Raw genomic sequence first — 19611 nt, 5'->3', positions numbered from 1 at the left:
TTGCCTTGCCCTCAGGAGTACGCAGACAACCTGACCAACAGTGGCGTTCACGGCGCCGTGCTGGTGCTGGAACCCACGTTCAACGCTGAGGCCATGGCCACTGCCCTGGGCATCCCCAGCGGGAAGCACATCCTCCGGAGGCACCTGGCGGAGGAGATGAGCGCCATCTTCCACCCGGCCAAGTGAGTGTGGGCTGCCAGTGGCAGCTTCCGGCTTTGGAAGCAGATAGTTCTGACTTCCGGTCGGTCCCGGCCACGCCCTTCCTGGGTCCCTCTTGTCCTTTGCGGCACAGCGTTCTCCTTCTGCGGATCCAGGCTCAGAGAAGTGAAGTGCTTTATCCTCAATGTCGTAGACTAGAAAGAGGTAGAGGAGGAGTCAGTCAGCTTTTGAATAAAGTGTGTGGTGCTTCCCAGGTGGCTCTAGGGGTGAAGAATCTGCCTGCCTTGCAGGAGAGGCAAGAGACCCAGGGATGGATCCCTGGGTAGGAAATGGCAAGCCACTCCAGTGAAAAATTCTTGTGTGGAAAATTCCACGGACAGAGAAACCTGGTGGGCTACAGTCCAACGGGTCGCAAAGAGTCAGACACAACTGAGTGCTACACACACACACACACACACACACACACATACAAACTGGGCACTTGGAGAAGGGAGAAAGGTCAGCATGTATGAGGAAGGCCGTGTGAGTGTGGGGTTTGAGCTGAGGAGGATTTGCACTGGCCTAAGAGGTTTAGATGACACCACCCTTATGGCAGAAACTGAAGAACTAAAGAGCCTCTTGATGAAAGTGAAAGAGGAGAGTGAAAAAGTTGGCTTAAAGCTCAACACTCAGAAAACTAAGATCATGGCATCTGGTCCCATCACTTCATGGGAAATAGATGGGGAAACAGTAGAAACAGTGTCAGACTTTATTTTGGAGGGCTCCAAAATCACTGCAGATGGTGATTGCAGCCATGAAATTAAAAGACACTTACTCCTTGAAAGGAAAGTTATGACCAACCTAGATAGCATGTTAAAAAGCAGAGACATTACTTTGCCAACAAAGGTCCATCTAGTCAAGGCTATGGTTTTTCCAGTGGTCATGTATGGATGTGAGAGTTGGACTGTGAAGAAAGCTGAGTGCTGGAAAATTGATGCTTTCGAACTGTGGTGTTGGAGAAGACTCTTGAATGTCCCTTGGACTGCAAGGGTATCCAGCCAGTCCATCCTAAAGGAGATCAGTCCTGGGCATTCATTGGAAGGACTGATGCTGAAGCTGGAACTCCAATACTTTAGCCACCTCATGCAAAGAGTTGACTCATTGGAAAAGACCCTAATGCTGGGGTTGGGGGCAGGAGGAGAAGGGGACGATAGAGGATGAGATGGCTGGATGGCATCACCGACTCGATGGACATGAGTTTGAGTAAACTCCGGGAGTTGGTGATGAACAGGGAGGACTGGCGTGCTGGGATTCATGGGGTCGCAAAGTAACACGACTGAGCCACTGAACTGAACTGAACTGAAGAGGTTTAGATGGTCATTCCAGGTAGGGCTGGCATGGGAACAAAGGTTTGGAGACAGGGGTAGGCGTGTTAGTGGTGTTTACCATCCAGTTGAGCAGACCGTGTCAGCCCTTCTATCCCAGTCTCTTCATCTGAAAAGTGATCAGGGAATAAACACCTGAGCAGATTAAACTAGGCCCCTCCCAGTGGACTGTCTCCTTACGATGATGTGCTTAGGGTTAGATGACCATTTATTGAGCACATGCTGTGTGCACAATTCCATTCTCATACCAATACTAAGCAATCAGTTTCACAGTCTCTCTTTTATAGATGGAGAAACTTGTTTAAAGGGCCCAAGGTACTTTCCTAAGGTCAAACAACTAGTAAGTGGCAGAGCCCAGATTTGTCCTTTATTCTATTAATATGGTATATCATGTTGATTGATGTTCAGACGTTGAATCAACCTTGCATTCCAAGGATAAATCCCAATTGTGATTGGTCATGGTGTATAATCTTTTTATATGTTGCTGGATTAGGTTTGCTAGTATTTTGAGGAAGAATTCTGTATTCATATTTACAAGGGGTATTGATCTGTAGTTTCCTTGTGATGTTTTTGTCCAGTTTTGGAATCAGAGTAATACTGGCCTCATAAAATGAGTTGGAAAGTTTTCCCTCCTCCCCTGTGTTTTGGAAGAGTTTATAAAGTATTGGTGTTCATTGTTCTTTAAACATTTGGTAAAACTCATCGATAAAGCCATCTGATCCTAGGCTTTTCTTTGTGGTAAGGTTTTTTTTTTTCATTATTACTAATCCAATCTTTTTACTCCTTGTAGATCTGTTTAGATTTTCTGTTTCTTCTGGAGTCAGTTTTGGTAGTTTACATCTTTTCTTTAAGGATCTTAAATTTTTTTTTGAAATACAGTTGATTTACAATATTGTATATTAGTTTCAGGTGTACACCATAGTGATTCATGTATATAAGTATATTCCTTTTTAGATTCTTTCCCCTTATAGATTATTACAAAATATTGAGTATAGTTCCCTGTGCTATAAAGTAGGTCCTTGTTGGTTATCCGTTTTGTATAGTAGTGTGTATAGTTTATATCTTTCTGAATTTGTTTCATTTAGGTTAGCTAATTTGTTAGTGTATACAATTGATCATGTGATCATTTTCTTGTAATCCCTCTTATCTATGTAAAGTTATCCCCTCTTTCAGGCTTCTCAGGTGGCACTAGTGGTAAAGAACCCATCTACCAATGCAGGAGACATAAGACACATGGGTTCCATCCCTGGGTCAGGAAGATCCCCTGGATGAAGGCATGGCAACGCACTCTAGTATCTTTCCTGGAGAATCGTATGGACAGAGGAGCCTGGCAGGCTACAGTCCATAGGGTCGCACAGAGTCAAACATGACTGAAGTGACTTAGCATGCATGCGTCCCCTCTCTCATTCCTAGTTCTAGTAATTTGAGTCATCACTCTTAACTCTTGGTCAGTCTAGCTAAGGTTAGTTTGTTTTGTTAACAGATGCCAGATTTGAGGGCTTCCCGGTGGTGCTAGTGGTAAAGAACCCCCCTGCCAGTGCAGGAGACACAGGGTCAATCCCTGGATCAGGAAGATCCCCTGGAGAAGGAAATGGCAACCCATTTCAGCATTCTTGCCTGTATCCCACAGACAGACTACTGTCCATAAGGTCACAAAGTGTTGGACGTGACTGAAGCAACTTAGTACACCAGATTCAAACTGAGGCTCTCTGCGTCAGGCCTGAGGACTCAATCCCCTAACTACATGGGGCCTCAGAGAGCAGCCGAGTCACACCCCATGTTATGCAGGTAGAACAAAATTATGCATCTGTCACAAGGTCCAGGTGCCCTGGGCTGCCCTCCCCCAACAGCAGGTGCATACCCAAGCAGTTCTCATAGACCCTGCAAGCAGAATCATCAGTGCTCTTATGAACTGCAGATTCCCGCATCCCTTACTCAGACCTGCAGGACCAGTATCTGCTGGCAGAGCCCAGGAATCTACATTTTCAGCATTTTAAGCATGCTTAGGTGGTTTTTATGACAAGCACCCTATCCTTAGCTGGTAAAGAATCTGCCTGCAGTGTGGGAGACCTGGGTTCAATCCCTGGATTGGGAAGACCCCCTGGAGAAGGGAAAGGCTACCCACTCCAGTATTCTGGCCTGGAGAATTCCATGAACTATATTGTCCATGGGGTAGCAAAGAGTTGGACATGACTGAGCTACTTTCACTTTCACCCTATTCCATGAGCCATGAATCAATAGGAAAAAGGTTTTGCGCCTCAGAATTTTCCACTTTCCTTCTGGAGCCCTGTAATCTGTAACAAGCTTAAGATATTCTGAGCCCTGGAGGGGTAGGTAGGTCTAGCTAAACGTTAGCCGTGTGACTAATTCATTAGCATTCATGTGATGCTTAAACCCTTGACCCCCGCCCCGAGGTATCTAAGGTTAGTGGGTGAACACTAGTGGAGTTTCCAGGCGGGGGGCACAGGTAGGGTGGGCTCTTAGGTTGTTGGGAGGTCAGAGACTCTGTCAAGAACTAGATGAAGGCAGACCTCCTGATATCAGGATGAAGAAGAGGGCAATTGACTCAGTTCAGGCTCCTCATTTTACCTCTGAGGAATCTGAGGCTGCTCAGGCAGGGAGCTAGGAGGACCAGACCTCAAGCTGGTCTCCCTGTTATGACCTCTTTCCTTGACGCTGCTTCTCTCCGTGAGTCGACATCGTGGCCGATGACTCCAAGTCTCCATGTGGGATTTTGGAACCTCATGGCCCTTTGCTGAAACCCTGCCATGGGCCAGGGGAGCAGACTTGCAGTTGGCTGGGGAGAGACAAACTCCATGAGTTTCTAAGAAATTTTAGAGCCCACTTCTGTCAGTACAAGAGTCCCCAGCTAAACCAAACACCAGGAAAATAGTGATCCTCAAGCAGGAGGTGAGACATTTAGGAAGGTCTGATGGGTTTATGTTAACCAAGATCTGTGGGCTTGCCCAGGACATCTCTGTCATGGTCTCAGCATCTCATCCTGTCTACTGCTTTCTTGTTCCTTTTCCTTCTTTGTTGCTGAGAGAAGGGCAGGGCAGCTTTCCAGAGAAAGGGCAGGGCATCTGGTGCTGGTCTTTTGGGGTGAGTCCTCCCAGAATGATCAGACTGAGTGGAGAGATTCCAGTTTGAGAAAACATACTGAACCCATCGAAACAAGAGATTAGGACTCCATCCAGGACTAAATCCCAGGCTGGGTGGACCAGGGTGATGGTCAACACAACAACCCTTCACATTGATATCAGATGTCATTCTCAACAAAGTACTGTCACATCCCTTGTTTCACTCACTCCTCCTCATGAAGGAAGCTGAGTGAGAAGGAATCATTGCCTCCTTTGATGAATAGGGAAATGGGCTTCAGAGAGGTGCTGTGACCTGCTCATGACTAGACAGGAGTCCTTGGCAGTACTGTAATCTATCAACCTCTGACCCTCCACCACACTTGGAAGCCTGTAGAGGGGCTAATGATTGCCTGATTCTACTCCCCAAGGAGATGTGACTCTTGATCACATCTTTGACCCCACATCACCCAGTCTATGTGATGCCTGTAGTCACAGGAGGTAGTCAGTTCAAAGCATCTAGGGAGATAATAGTCACCATGTGTTAATGTCCCATGACCAGGGAGACAGGAAATATTAGCATCCAGCCCTCCTCCTGGAAAGGCACATTTACCTAGAGTTTATAGGTTCCCATATGACATCATCTTCTCCAGCCTCCTCTCATTGCCATGACAACCATATAACCAAAGGGATCAAGGTAGAGCAGTTTCTGACATCTCATGATGTCTGCTTTGACACGCAATCTTTTGGTAAACAATGATTCACTACCAACTCTGTCATAGGACTGTGCTTAAGTTAAAGAAACAGAGAATTTTTTTTTTAAAGAGAGAGAAATAAACCAGTGGACCAAAAGGATGCAGGAGGTAGCCATGTTATTTCAAAGGCATTCACTGGAGCATCACAGGAGCCAGAAGAAAAGCCTAGAGGAAAATGCATGACTATCTCCAGCACTTGCCTGAAGGACGGTATATTCTGTCACTAACACAAGGTCAGAGCCAAGGGGGATTCATTCATTTGGCCTGAGAAGAGTGGCCTTTAGGCCTCTGAATCTTTAGGCCTCAGACAAGCTTTGCATCTCTCTTGTAAATACCCCTTCCCATCCTGTGGTCTTATGACCCACGGCCCCCAAAAGTATGCCTTTATATGTCCAAGGATGCAACAGTCAGCCAGCATCTCTCTCCCTTCTCGCCTCCTTCCCTCTCCAGATGCAGTTATAAGGTGAGGTTATCAAACTACCATAACCATTTGCTGAGCTCTGCCATGGGCCAAGCTCAGAACCTAGCACATTGTCACTACCTTCTGGAGGTGGGTGCATGAGCCCCATTCCACAGATGAGGAAACTGAGGTACTGTAGGAAGATTACACATCTTGCCTGGGGCTGTTAGCTGATAAAAACCGGGGAGATGGAATTCAAAGCACCACACTTTGCTGCTTCCCTAACGGGTAGGAAGAGTGGTCAGAACAACAGAGGAACTGTCAGGCAGTGGTTTCACTGCCCCTGGGCCCTCCCAGGGAACTTTGTTTTTCTTTAGATCAGTCTTCAATTGAAACAGAAGTTTACTCGTGGCTCAGAAATTGGGCACATTCAAGGTGGAATAGCTAGATCCAGAAATTCTTGGTTAATAAGTCTCTTTCTGGTTATTGGGTGTTTCCCTTTTTTCCCCCATTTTTTAAACTGAGACTTTATTTTCTTGGGTTCCAAAACCACTGCAGATGGTGACTGCAGCCATGAAATTAAAAGATGCTTGCTCCTTGGAAGAAAAGCTATGACCAACCTAAGCAGCATATTAAAAAGCAGAGATATTACTTTGCCAACAAAGGTCTGTCTAGTCAAAGCTATGGTTTTTCCAGTAGTCATGTATGGATGTCAGAGTCAGACCATAAAGAAGGCTGAGCACCGAAGAACTGATGCTTTTGAACTATGGTGTTGGAGAAGACTCTTAAGAGTCCCTTGGTCTGCAAGGAGATCAAACCAGTCAATTGTAAAGGAAATCAGTCTTGAATATTCATTGGAAGGACTGATGCTAAAGCTGAAGCTCAGTACTTTGGCCACCTGATGCAAAGGGCAGACTCATTAGAAGAGATCCTGATGCTGGGAAAGATTGAAGGCGGGAGGAGAAGGGGACGACAGAGGATGAAATGGTTGAATGGCATCACTGTCTCCATGGACATGAATTTGAACAAGCTCTGGGAGATGGTGATGGACAGGGAAGCCTGGCGTGCTGTAGTCCATGGGATCGCAAAGAGTCAGACACAACTGAGCGACTGAAGAGATAGTTGCTTTACAGTGTCGTGTATAATGAAGTGGATCTGCTATATTGAGCCTCCATCCCTGAGTGTGACTGGTGAGGCAAAGTGAACGCAGTGCCTGAAGCAGAGATGCCCCACGATAACTGACAGTTCATGTGCCCTGACCTCCCAGGAGCGCTGGAGTGTCTCAGTGAAGCAGTTTCCTCTTCGGTTAGTTACATGGGGCTCCGCTTTCTGTCACTTTGCTCCAGTTTTCTCATTAGCGTTTCCGCGGAGAGTGATTTCATTATGAACTCAGACAGACGCAACTCCCAAGCCCAGAGAGTAAGAGGCCTTGTCACAGCTCTACCTCTGGGGCTGGCATGTGGCCCCGGTCTGAGAGATCCCAGCAGCAGGCAAAGGGGAATAGTCCTGGGCCACCCGCAGATCACCAGAGCTGGAGTGGGAGGAGGCAGACTGAGATTTGGGGGGGTACCCACGGGAAAGTGGGGTTTATAATATCCTGCCCCACCCCACCCCGGATGACCACTGAAGTGTGAGCCCAGGCCCTGGGGTGGCCAGTGCCTGCAACCATGGTCCTCTGTAAGGAGAGGGTATGGCAGGGCCTTTGGAGCTGAATTCTGGCTCCTCCTCCATCATCTGAGATTTTTCGGTTCCCTCATCTTGAAAGGGGACCAGTCACTCCTCCTGAACCCTGGGGAGAGTTCAAGGAGCTATCACACAGGAAGGACCTGGCGTCATGCCCAGCACACAGTAGGCGACCAATTAAGACTCTGTCCTCCCCTACTCCACTCGTCTCCACCTAAGCATCTTGCACCTCGTGGGCCTCTTAAACCCTCGTTTAATTGGGTGAGACTCAGCTCTCAGGCAGCCCAGCTGGCAGAGTCTGATTCTCCCCTGCCACCTCCTACCTGCACGGGATGCCTTTTCAGTGCCCCAGACACCCTCTGTGTTGACTCAAGAAATTGCACGGAGATGCTCTGTCTTCCAGAAACTTCCCTCATTAAAGCATATCTTTCCAGCATTCCACTCCCTCAAGGTTTGATGAAGAGACTAGGAATACTCAATAAGCCATTTCAAGCCTCCATGGGCCGTAGCCTTGCACTTGACCTAGTCCCTGCAGCATCTGTGTTTTAACCCAAAGGAGGAACAGGGTAGGATTTTAGCTGCTGTGGAAAAGCAAGAGGAAAGCTGTTTTAGCATAGTGGGGGCAGCAGCTGCCCCGTGCTCCTCTGTCTACACCACAAAGATGCCACTTTCTGCCCAGGGGATGGTCTGTTAAGACCAGAACTGAGTACTGGGCTCCACTGTACAGATGAGGAAACTGAGACCCAGCCAGGGAATCAACTCACACACGGGCACAGCTAGGGGATGTGCAGTGCCTTGAGTGGGGACTCAAGTCAGGTCTGTACCCCTCAATGCCTGTGTGGGTCACAGCAGTTACTCAAGATATGCAGCCCCTTCTCAGCATTTTATATGTGTCCTCTCATTTAATCCTCCAGTGACTTTATAAGAGAAAGGTTGTTATTAACCCCACTTCACAGAGGACACAGCTCAGGGGACATGACTGCTAAGGGGGTGGAGCCAGGCCACTGCTGTGGAGTCCACAGTCTTACACTGACCCCCAAGGAGGTAAGAAGAAAAAGGTCTAGATCTTGTTCCTAGAAGTTCAAATTCAAGTTCCATCCCTGCCTCTGTGTATCTTGTATATCCTTGTATAAGACACACATCCCCTCTGAACTCCCATCTCTTTTTCAGTGAAAACCAAAGAAGGGACTCTGGAGTTCTCCCAAGCTCATGGAATGGCTAATATTCCATAAATTTGGAATGGGGGGGTTAATGTCCTTCTCACCAGACAGCAAACGGAGTTGGCTGTGCGAGTTTAGATTGTCATGGCTTCTGTAGTTTGAACAGCTTCCCCGCTAGACCCAGGGCGTTCCATCCCCAGGAGGAGGAGAGGGGAGGGGTATCAGTGAACATGTTGGTCCCTGACCCACCACAGAGTCAGAACCTCCCTGTGCTGGGGATGCCCTGGCACCTGGGGACCTGAGAACTCTGCTTCATCTGCCATCCAGCAGCCAGTGTGGGTCCCTGCACGACACCCTCCCGTCCCTTGAACTTTCTCAGCAGAAGTTCCCCCACAAGAAGCAGAGCATCTCTGAGGCAGGTGTTAGAAGATTCATTTCTCTTCATGTGTCTTCCGTGGTGGCCTGAGCCAAGCCTCACTGCTCCTGCGAAGCCAATTCCTGACCGCCCATCAGCCAGAGCCAATTCCTCTGTCATTAAAGTTATAACTGTTAATTTGAATTATTATCATTGTAGCCATTTACTAGATGCTCAGCTCAGCTCCAAAGTACTTTTTAACTAACCTTCGCAATCACTTGATGAAGTCGGCTCTAATACCTTCTCCACCTGGCAGCTGAAGAAACCCAGCTTTTGAGAGACAAAGCAATGATTTCAAGGTCACACAGCCAGTAAAGAGAAAAGCCAGGATCTCAATGCAGCTAAAGCCTCAAGGAAGATAACTGGACATTAGTGTCTTGGGACTGGCAAAGTTGGCAGGAGAGGTGCAGAAGGCTCTGCCCTAGCTGGGGAGAACCCTGCAGGCAAAGAAAGGACAGGAGCCCCAGGGACACTGAGGTTCACCCAGAATCTAAAAGAGAAGGAAGGCAGGTGGGAGGACTAAGTTCCAAACTCCTGGCTCTGAACCAATTTTTTGCCCCAACTCCGTATCCCATACACACTAGCCCTGAGATTCTAACACAGGCCTCAGCAAACTTCTCCCATAAAAGGCCAGGCAGTGAAGATGTTAGCACTCGGGAGCCATATGGTCTGGGTCAAAACAGATTTGATAGCAAAAAAGCAACTGTAGACAACATGCAAACAAATGGACTAGGGTTCAATAAAACTTTATTTACAGAATCCTTCAGCTGGCTGCATTCGGCCACTGGCTGTAGTTCACCAAGTCCTAGTCTAACAAACCTTTGATGCTTTTATACAGGGAAGGGGGTGATGGGAGTAACTTCAGACAACAAGTCAGTGGGGGACACAGATTTCAAATGCAAAGTGGGGGAAACTTTCCTGATGCTTCTCAAGCTACACCTAGTGAGCTGGAATGTGGGGCTTCTCCCATCATGTCTTGCCTCTCCTGATAGGGTTTGCAGGGTCCTGGGGGCTGAAGAGAGACTTTGGGGGTCTCTGAGACCCCAAAGTTCAGATCTTGGCTCTGCAAGATTTGCTCACACACTCCAAGTTGTGTGATCCTGGGCAGATTGCTTAGCCTCTCTGTGCCCCCTTTTCTCCAGCAGAGATGGAAGCTGGACCTCTAGTATGCTGTGAGGATTATGTTTGTAAAGTGCTTAGCACAGTGGTGGCACATAAGAGGTACTAAGTGAACCGCAGTTGTGATCGTTGTGACCAGTATGAGTGACTGAGTGTCTGTGTCTCTGGGTCGCAGTAGCTGACCCCACCTTGGCCCACCACCTTGGCCACACTGACTTGCAATGGGTGTCTCCCCAGCTGCACAGGCATCCGGGAAGCTGAGCGATTTGGAACGCCCCCCGGGAGGGCCTCCAGCATCACCCGGGCAGGGAAGGAGGAGAACAGCGGTGGGATCAAGTACAAGGCTGGCCGGGTAGGTCACTCCATGTATTTTCCTGGGGGTCCCACAGCCTTTGTGTTGTCTGGGCCCATGTTACCCTTTTCCAGCTCCCCCTGTGGAACAGTGTTGATGGACCAGGTCACACGCACAGCTGGGAGGAGGGCCCTGGAAGCCACCTTCAGGGGCACGCATGATGGTTAAGACACACTCAGCCTTGTGGGGCTTTTGACACTGTATCTCAAAGTGCAGGTCTCACCTGCCTACATAAGACTCACCTGGGCGGCTGCTTAACGTGCAGACTCCAGGACCCACCTGGGCTTCCTGACACTAGGGCCTCTGGGGCGAGGGGGACCTGCATGCTGCCAGCCTGCCCAGAGGGTTCCAACGCACCCCAAACTCTAAGGGCCTTAGATTTGGAACTCCAGTGGCCTGACCAAGAGCAACTGATGAGCCTTTGGTGCATGAGACCATGCACAGTTGGGCCTCAGAGTGACACAGATTCTTAAATGGAGGTGTGTGTGTAGACACAGACAGCAGAAGTGGGTAATTCAAAATTCTTCCATTCATTCAGCTGACAGTTTTGGGTACTAAGTGCGTCCCAGACATGTCCTGAGCATGGGTGATAAGCATGGATAAATTAACCATCTTCATCGTTAAGATGCTTTCAGTATAGAATGTACCTTCCCACTTGGGGGTCCTATCACCCCCAAAGTGGTCAGAATTGCTTTTCAGTGGGGAGGATGCAGAAAGTCTTACTCTTTTTATGTGTAAAGCACAGATATACACATGGCACATATACACATGCACAGAGGCCCTATGGTATGAAAATTTCATGGTGGGGGTGTGATTAGGGAAAAAAATATGTAAAAGGTCATCTTTTTAAAGGGGACAATAATGGAAAAAAAGGTTAAGAAACACTGGTCTGGAAGAAAGGCAGTCAAATAAATAAATAATTACACAGTGCTGTCACGACTACTCCAATAGACATCTGTTCAAAATAAGAGAGAAATATTTAATGCGGGTCCACCGTATCTGATAATAATAGCTTCTCACTGCCAGTGCCTTGAGGCTTCCCATGTGGCTCAGTGGTAAAGAGTCTGCCTGCCAATGCAGGAAACACAGGCTGGATCCCTGGGTCAGGAAGATCCCCTGGGAGAGGAAATGGCAACCCACTCCAATATTCGTGCCTGGAGAATCCCATGGACAGAGGAGCCTGGCAGGCTCCAGTTCATAGGGTTGCAAAGAGTTGGACACAACTGAGCTTGCACACATGGCATGGCCAGAACCTTGCTATGTGCTTCCCAGATGGGATTTCTACTCTTTGCAAAAACTCTGAGAGAAAGGAATTACTAGTTCTATTGTGTAGCTGAGAACACTGAAGCTTAGAGAGGGTGGGTGACTTGCCTAAGGTCACACAGCTGGGACGTGGCAGAGCAGGGATCCAAACCCCAGTTTCTGAGTCACCAAAACCCACACTTTTTTTTGCCACATCTAGAATATTTCTTCTTGACCTGGGAATGCAGTCAGACCTCATACCCGCACATTCTCACCTCTCATCCTGCTGAGGAGGAAGAGAGAAACTTTGATGGATAATCAGAAAGACTATACTTGTCCTCACTCTCGGCAACCAACTGGCTCCTTCAGGTTGGGGACACAACATAAGGTTAACTCACAAAAACCTCCTCTCAGTCTCCCTGAGCAATGGAGTATTATTACTCATAGAAGAAGCACAGAGTGGTTAGGTAAGTTACTCAAGGACACACAGCAATTGGAGACACCACAGTTCCCAGATCCAAGAACATTCAATTCTTTTTTCTCTTCTTCCTATCCTTTGTTCTCCTTCCTCTCTTCTCAGCTGCCCCTGGGAAAGATAGGAAGGGGCTTCAGCAACAAAGACCCTGATTTCCATGATGACTATGGCTCTCTTCAAAATGAAGATTGCGGAGACGAGGACTCCCAGGGCAGGCCGGAGCAGTGCCGTCTGGAGGGCTACAATGGCCTGGAGGTCACCAACGTGTAAGGAGCAGATGCTCCACCAGACCCAACACAGAGAGGCCCGGGGAGGAAGGACATCCCGGGACCGTCACCACTGTACATAGTCATCTCGGCCTGAGGATGCTCCTCTGGTCCCCGGAAATCTCAGCAGACTGCCATGACTTTGAATGGGATCCCAATGGAACGAGGGGGCACCAGCCTGCCTGCCTGGAGTGGACTGAAGACTTCCCTGCTCCCTGGAAGAAGACTAGCCCGAAGGACCAATCAGGGTGCCCAGCACCTCCATTATCAAGGCTCCACCACTGAGTGACTCAGCCACTGAGCAGTCCAAGTGATCCTGGGAGCCTTGAACTAAGCCTCCTGGGTGTAAAGAAGCACAGGGTTCCCCAAGATACCATCCCAAGAGGAGCAGGTAGGACTCTAGCGAGATACACAGAGCCCAGTGGTGACAATGCCAGGAGCTTGCAAAGCTGGGGGCTCAGCATCCTCACGTGGACCCTTCCAGCCAGCCTGGTGGTGGTCTCAGCTCCCACATACATGCCCTCCATGACCGAGAACTTAGCTTCTGACTTGAGTCGTTGAATCTCCCTTGGGAGAATGCAAAACAGGAAGGTCATTCAAATCGTAAAAGCCTTGTGACATGTCAGCGTGGATGTGTTGAAGGGCTACCCGACCCCTCCCCTGGGGAGGGATGGCAATGATCCCTGTAGAGGCGGGGCTGAGCAGCAGCCTTCCTAGGAAGCGTGGATACCCCATCATCTGGATGAAGGACATCGTGTCAACAAGACTGGGATGACTGAGTTCGGTCTGTGACAACTTGTCCCAAGTGTGACCGTAGAGCAGGGAAATGCTTGTCGTTGTGCACCCAACAGACCTTCTCACCTGACACACAGGTGTGCTCACCAGTGCCCTAACGGAGCTGAGCCTCACCAGTCGCTAAGGTGATGGAGAGGACCCCCAGCCTTCTTCTTGACTCTGCTGCTGTTTTGCTGTGTGGCTTATTCCCAGTGGCCTCACCTCTCTGTGCCTCAGCATCTTCATCTACAATACTTCTGGTTCCCTCCTGGGAATGTTGTGAGGATTAACAGTTGCTAACGTCTGTAACATTTTTTACCCTCTTAGGAGACAGGTGGGAAGTTATGGGGTCTGGGATGGGTGTCTCATTTCCCATTTACAACACAGAATTGACACTGTACTCATTCTCTCCAGCTGTTTTGGTTGGAGCAATGTGCACAAGGAGGGCAAGGCATGTTTAATGTGCAAGCTCTCTAGGGCCCCCATAGGGCTGGGCCCCCAAAAGAGGAAAATCCCACAGCCCTTGAAAACCAGTTGGATTCCTGTGTTCAGACTTGAATTCATTGACTGCATTACTCAAAAATGATTAGGGATGGACAGACAGTATTGGGGTTCCACTTACACTTTGGTTATCAAAGCACGTGATTCATTTGGAACCACGATGCTTGACTTCCAATGAAGACCTTTGGCACCACCAATCTATAAAAGGTTGGAATTTCCAAGACTGGAAGCAGGGGTCGGCCTCCAAGAACCATCAAAGCACCTGTTCTTCAACTCAATGAATGATTTCCCCTCAAGGGAAAAGCACAAACCTAGGCCCCTGATGAGCTTAAGAATTCCTCCTCCCTGAGGCTGAAGACCATTATATTCTAAATTTAACACAAGCACAGCTTTTCTCACCATCGGAAACCAAACGCCTACTTGGTAGACAGGCGATGCCCACTCTTGTCTGAACTTTTGACCTCCTAGGGACACATGTCTGATTCCTGGGCCCAAGGAGTGAGGCTCTGGAACCTGACTTGGCTTTGCTGAAGCTCCAAACCCATTATCTTTATGACATTCAGCCACACACGTGGGGTTTGAGGCTGCAGTACCCACAGCCCAGAGAGGGGAGTAAAACCTCCCTCTAACCTGATGCCACAGGTCACTGCCAGGCCAGCATCCAGGCTGGGTGACCGGGGGCACCAGGGTCTGCCTCTCAGGAAGCAGCAAACCTGAACGGCAGTTTTTCTCACAAGATGAGCAGGAATGGCAGATAGGGAGGTGCCTGAATTCAGGTCTGATTATATGAAACCAATGCATTGTTCCACAACTCAATCCCATTGGGGACAAGATGGGCAAGTGGACGATTGGGGTGGGTCACTGGAAGGAATGGCATTGCCCGAAATATTCTCAGCATTCGGCTAGCAGGCCTGGGGCAATATGGGCGACCTCGAATGCGCCTTTTAGTCCAAATGATGCTCTAAGTTCACATTCTCACTTGCCCAGTTCTCTGTATCCCTGGCAGTCAGGTGAGCATTTGGAACTGACTTTTCAACATGAGGATGGGTTGGTTGATAAATGAACAAGCTCCACACAGTTAAATCAGGAAAGCTCTGTCTGCGGGAAAAATCCTAAATGTCAACTCTGCTACAAGGGCAGGCAAGAAGAGCAGGTCATGTGGACTTGGCAGAGAGGTCCTGGTAGCTGGTTAGCAAAGGCTGGCAGTGTGGCCACCCATGGAACATTGACTGGCCACATCCTGTCCAAACAGCCTGGGTCATGGTCTTGGTCCTTAAAGGGTGGTGACATGACATCTGGACCTGGGAACCATATGCATGTGTTTCTCTGAGAGGTGATGCCACCTGTGCTCATGGGTGCTGGCCCTATCCAAAGAGATAGTTGCTGCCAGAGGTTGGGGAGAACCAGGGTAGGCAGAGACACCCCATATTCCTCCTAGTAGCTGGGGGCTGGAGTCATAAGAAGACTCAGCTTTCCAACCCTGCGCGCTTCTGAAAGGCTCCCTTGTCCTTGGCTGAGAGGGCCTTTCTCCCAGAAATCTGTCTCACCATTGCAGTCATTGGACCCCAGGGTGCAGGAGACAGGGAGACGCCACAGGAGTACCTTGACCAGATGAAGTTGAGGGGAAGGGCTCTCCCCACAGCCCAGCCAGCATGGAAGGGGCCTCTGAATAGTGACCCCACATCTTGAGGTCACTGAACGGGGCTGGGTCCAGCAGAATGGGATGATTTGGCAAGATGTTCCAAGCCTTCCTCTCCCCCTTCCCATCACAGCCCACATGTTCTGGACACCATCACTTGTGCTCTGCCCTTCCAGATTCCAGTGGGCTCCTGGCAGTTGAGTGGCAAGAAAAAGAAGCCCTGTGCAAAATAGCATCTTCTGACACTAACATCCTTCCCAGCAGTTGGCTGATGAGAAGAATTTCCTGAGCCCTAACACCCCCAGGAGTTTGTGGCTGCAAAGGAAACAAGTTGTCCATGAGCTAGGATGATGTTCCTGACATTTAATTGCTGGTCATGGCCCCAAATGTCTTCCCAAGAGTGAATTTTAACACTGTAACAATAAATACTACTTCACAGCACTTCATTGATGAGCTGGCCTTTTCCTCTGTGTGTTCTCATTCAGTTTTCTCAACAGTCTCTTTGATAGGGGGGTGGGGGGCTGTGGGTGGTGATTAACCCATTTTATAGATGGAGAAACTGAGGCTAAGGTTGAGAGGCTTGTCCAGCTCCATAAAGCTAAGACATTACAGAGTAGGACTCAAACTGAGTCACCCACCTCCAAATCCTGGACTTGTTCCTCCCCGTGGAGCACCCCTACCCCCACCTTCCAGCATAGGACTTACCTAGGTCTGAGGAGGCCTTACAAATAGCTATGAAAAGATGGGAAGCGAAAAGCAAAGGAGAAAAGGAAAGATATACCCATTTGAATGCAGAATTCCAAAGAATAGCAAGGAGAAATAAGAAAACCTTCCTCAGCGATCAATGCAAAGAAATAGAGGAAAACAATAGAATGGGAAAGACTAGAGATCTCTTCGAGAAAATTAGAGATACCAAGGGAACATTTCATGCAAAGATGGGCTTAATAAAGGACAGAAATGGTAGGGACCTAATGGAAACAGAAGATATTAAGAAGAGGTGGCAAGAATACACAGAAGAACTGTACAAAAAAGATCTTCACGACCCAGATAATCACGATGGTGTGATCACTCACCTAGAGCCAGACATCCTGGAATGTGAAATCAAGTGGGCCTTAGGAAGTATCACTACGAACAAAGCTAGTGGAGGTGATGGAATTCCAGTTAAGCTATTTCAAATCTTGAAAGATGATGCTGTGAAAGTGCTGCACTCAATATTCCAGCAAATATGGAAAACTGAGCAGTGGCCACAGGACTGGAAAAGGTCAGTTTTCATTCCAATCCCAAAGAAAGGCAATGCCAAAGAATGCTCAAACTATTGCACAATTGCACTCATCTCACATGCTAGTAAAGTAATGCTCAAAATTCTCCAAGCCAGGCTTCAGCAATATGAGAACCATGAACTTCCAGATGTTCAAGCTGGTTTTAGAAAAGGCAGAGGAACCAGAGATCAAATTGCCAACATCCGCTGGATCATCGAAAAAGCAAGAGAGTTCCAGAAAAACACCTATTTCTGCTTTATAGACTATGCCAAAGCCTTTGACTGTGTGGATCACAATAAACTGTAGAAAATTCTGAAAGAGATGAGCATACCAAACCACCTGACCTGCCTCTTGAGAAACCTGTATGCAGGTCAAGAAGCAACAGTTAGAACTGGACATGGAACAACAGACTGGTTCCAAATAGGAAAAGGAGTACATCAAGGCTGTATATTGTCACCCTGATTATTTAACTTATATGCAGAGTACATCGTGAGAAACACTGGGCTAGATGAAGCACAAGCTGGAATCAAGATTGCCAGGAGAAATATCGATAACCTCAGATATGCAGATGACACCACCCTTATGGCAGAAAGTGAAGAAGAACTAAAGAGCCTCTTGATGAAAGTGAAAGAGGAGAGTGAAAAAGTTGGCTTAAAGCTCAACATTCAGAAAACTAAGATCATGGCATCTGGTCCCATCACTTCATGGCAGATAGATGGGGAAACAGTGGAAACAGTGGCTGACTTAATTTTTCTGGGCTCCAAAATCACTGCAGATGGTGATTGCAGCCATGAAATTAAAAGACGCTTACTCCTTGGAAGGAAAGTTATGACCAACCTAGACAGCATATTAAAAAGTAGAGACATTACTTTGCCAACAAAGGTCCATCTAGTTAAGGCTATGGTTTTTCCAGTAGTCATGTATGGATGTGAGAGTTGGACTATAAAGAAAGCACCGAAGAATTGATGCTTTTGAACTGTGGTATTGGAGAAGACTCTTGAGAGTCCCTTGGACTGCAAGGAGATCCAATCAGTCCATCCTAAAGTATATCTGTCCTGGCTGTTCATTGGAAGGACTGATATTGAAGCTGAAGCTCCAATACTTTGCCCACCTGATGCGAAGAGCTGACTCATTGGAAAAGACCTTGATGCTGAGAAAGATTGAGGGCAGGAGGAGAAGGGGATGACAGAGGATGAGATGGTTGGATGGCATCATCAACTCGATGGACATGGTTTGGGTGGACTCTGGGAGTTGGTGATGGACAGGGAGGCCTGGGTCGCAAAGAGTCGGACACGACTGAGCAACAGAACTGAACTGAACTGAACTACCAGGTGGTAGGATTCAAAATGGATGCATTCTGATGCATCTGTCCTTTAGGAAAAGTCTGGTGCCTCCTGTCAGAGTGCTGCCTTATATCCTGGGGCCCCATTGTCAGGGGGAAACAAGTCACCGCATCCTTGGTATCATTTGCTTTGCTGTGTCCCTCCTCCAGGGAATTCATATTTCCAGATGATCAGAATAGATTTTTTTGTGGTTATTTCAGTGGCTCAGGCTGCTACAACATAATACCAGTGACTAAGGGTCTTAAACAACCAACATTCATCCCTCAGGGTTCTAGAGACTGGGAAGTCCAAGATCCAGGTGCCAGCCAATTCAGCCAGTGGTGAGCCCTCTCTTCCTGCTTGGCAGATGGTGGCCTTCTCATTGCGTCTTCATATCTCATTGTGCCCTCACAGACTGGAGGGAGGGAGAGAGGATGCAAACTCCCTGACGTCTCCTCTTGCAAGGGCACTAATCCCATCATGAGGACCCCACCCTCATGACCTGATCACCTCCAGGAAGGCCCCACCTCCTAATGCCAACACCTGCAGGTTAGGGTTTATCAATGTATAAATTTTGGGAGGATGCAGACATTCAGTCCGGAGCAGTGATGGAACACACAGACTTCATTGTGCACCTTGGAGGGACAGGTGTTTCTGGAATGCAGATGCTGACTCGGGAAGTCTGCACTGGGGCCTGAGGTTCACATTTCTAATATACTCCCAGGTTGTACTTTTGGTTCAGAGACACACTCTGAGTATTAAGATCCTGGCTGACAGCTAGGCCCTCCTGACAAAGCCCAAATCACAGGAGGTGGGGGCTGGTCTGAGGGTTCCACCCAGGGGTCCCGCTGGCCCTGATGGAGTTCCAACCCAGTGAACCCAACTGTTCGCTTCTCCCAGGACAGGAGCCCAGCCTGACTCCCCAGCTCATTGCTAAATTTAGGAAGAGGGTGGACACTCAGGAAGTGTGCATTGAACAGGGAGGGTTTGGAAGAGTTAGAAGACACTGTGAGATGGGCCTGGGCACAGCCAGCTTCAGCAGGCTGACCACACGCACTGTATTTACTGAGTCCTCTTGGGTGCCATGGCCTGTTCATGGTGCTAGGGATGCAAGGGTAGAATTCATATAATGTAGTGAAGGAAGACAAGAACCTCATCCATGACTGGGGTGACTGATGTCAGATGTGAAAAGTGGTAGGTGTGATGGAGGGGTGGAGGTCCCAGAGGACTTTTGAGCTGAGACATAAGTTTTGAACAGGAGCCAGCCCTGCAAAGATCTGGGGGAAGAACATCCAGGTAGGCAGTTGTTATTTAGTCACTCAGTCGTGTCCGACTCTTTGTGACCCCATGGACTGCAGCATACCAGGCTTCCCTGTCCTTCACTATCTCCTTGAGTTTGCTCAAACTCTGTCCTTTGACTTGAGCGATGTCATCCAAACATCTCATCCTCTGTCGCCCCCTTCTGGATGGAGACAATGTGAATGAAATTCTGCCCAGCCTCTGTCTGCACAAAAATTACCGTTCAGCAGGTAAGAGAGTAGTTTTTTCAGTAGTCATGTATGGATGTGAGAACTGGGAAAAAAAGAAAGCTAGCACCAAAGAATTGATGCTTTTGAACTGTGGTGTTGGAGAAGACTCTTGAGAGTCCC

The 19611-nt window shown here is 48.3% G+C and overlaps 1 protein-coding gene across 3 annotated transcripts in view; it reads left to right on the top strand.

The window, feature by feature from the left end:
• The window catches only part of KAZN (kazrin, periplakin interacting protein), a 1279571-nt gene extending 1263750 nt beyond the window's left edge, over nucleotides 1–15821 (top strand). For all 3 annotated transcript variants that reach the window (XM_043922881.1, XM_043922880.1, XM_043922882.1), the window contains 3 exons: nucleotides 16–182; nucleotides 10370–10484; nucleotides 12307–15821. In XM_043922881.1, coding sequence (XP_043778816.1) covers nucleotides 16–182; nucleotides 10370–10484; nucleotides 12307–12471 — 447 coding nt within the window. In that variant the 3' untranslated portion in view covers nucleotides 12472–15821. The remainder of the gene's footprint in view (nucleotides 1–15; nucleotides 183–10369; nucleotides 10485–12306) is intronic.
• The last annotated feature ends 3790 nt before the right edge of the window (nucleotides 15822–19611 follow it).

Source organism: Cervus elaphus, chromosome 14 (genome assembly GCF_910594005.1).
Source record: "Cervus elaphus chromosome 14, mCerEla1.1, whole genome shotgun sequence".
Lineage (NCBI taxonomy): Eukaryota > Metazoa > Chordata > Mammalia > Artiodactyla > Cervidae > Cervus > Cervus elaphus.
This window is presented reverse-complemented; position numbering and strand designations above follow the sequence as displayed.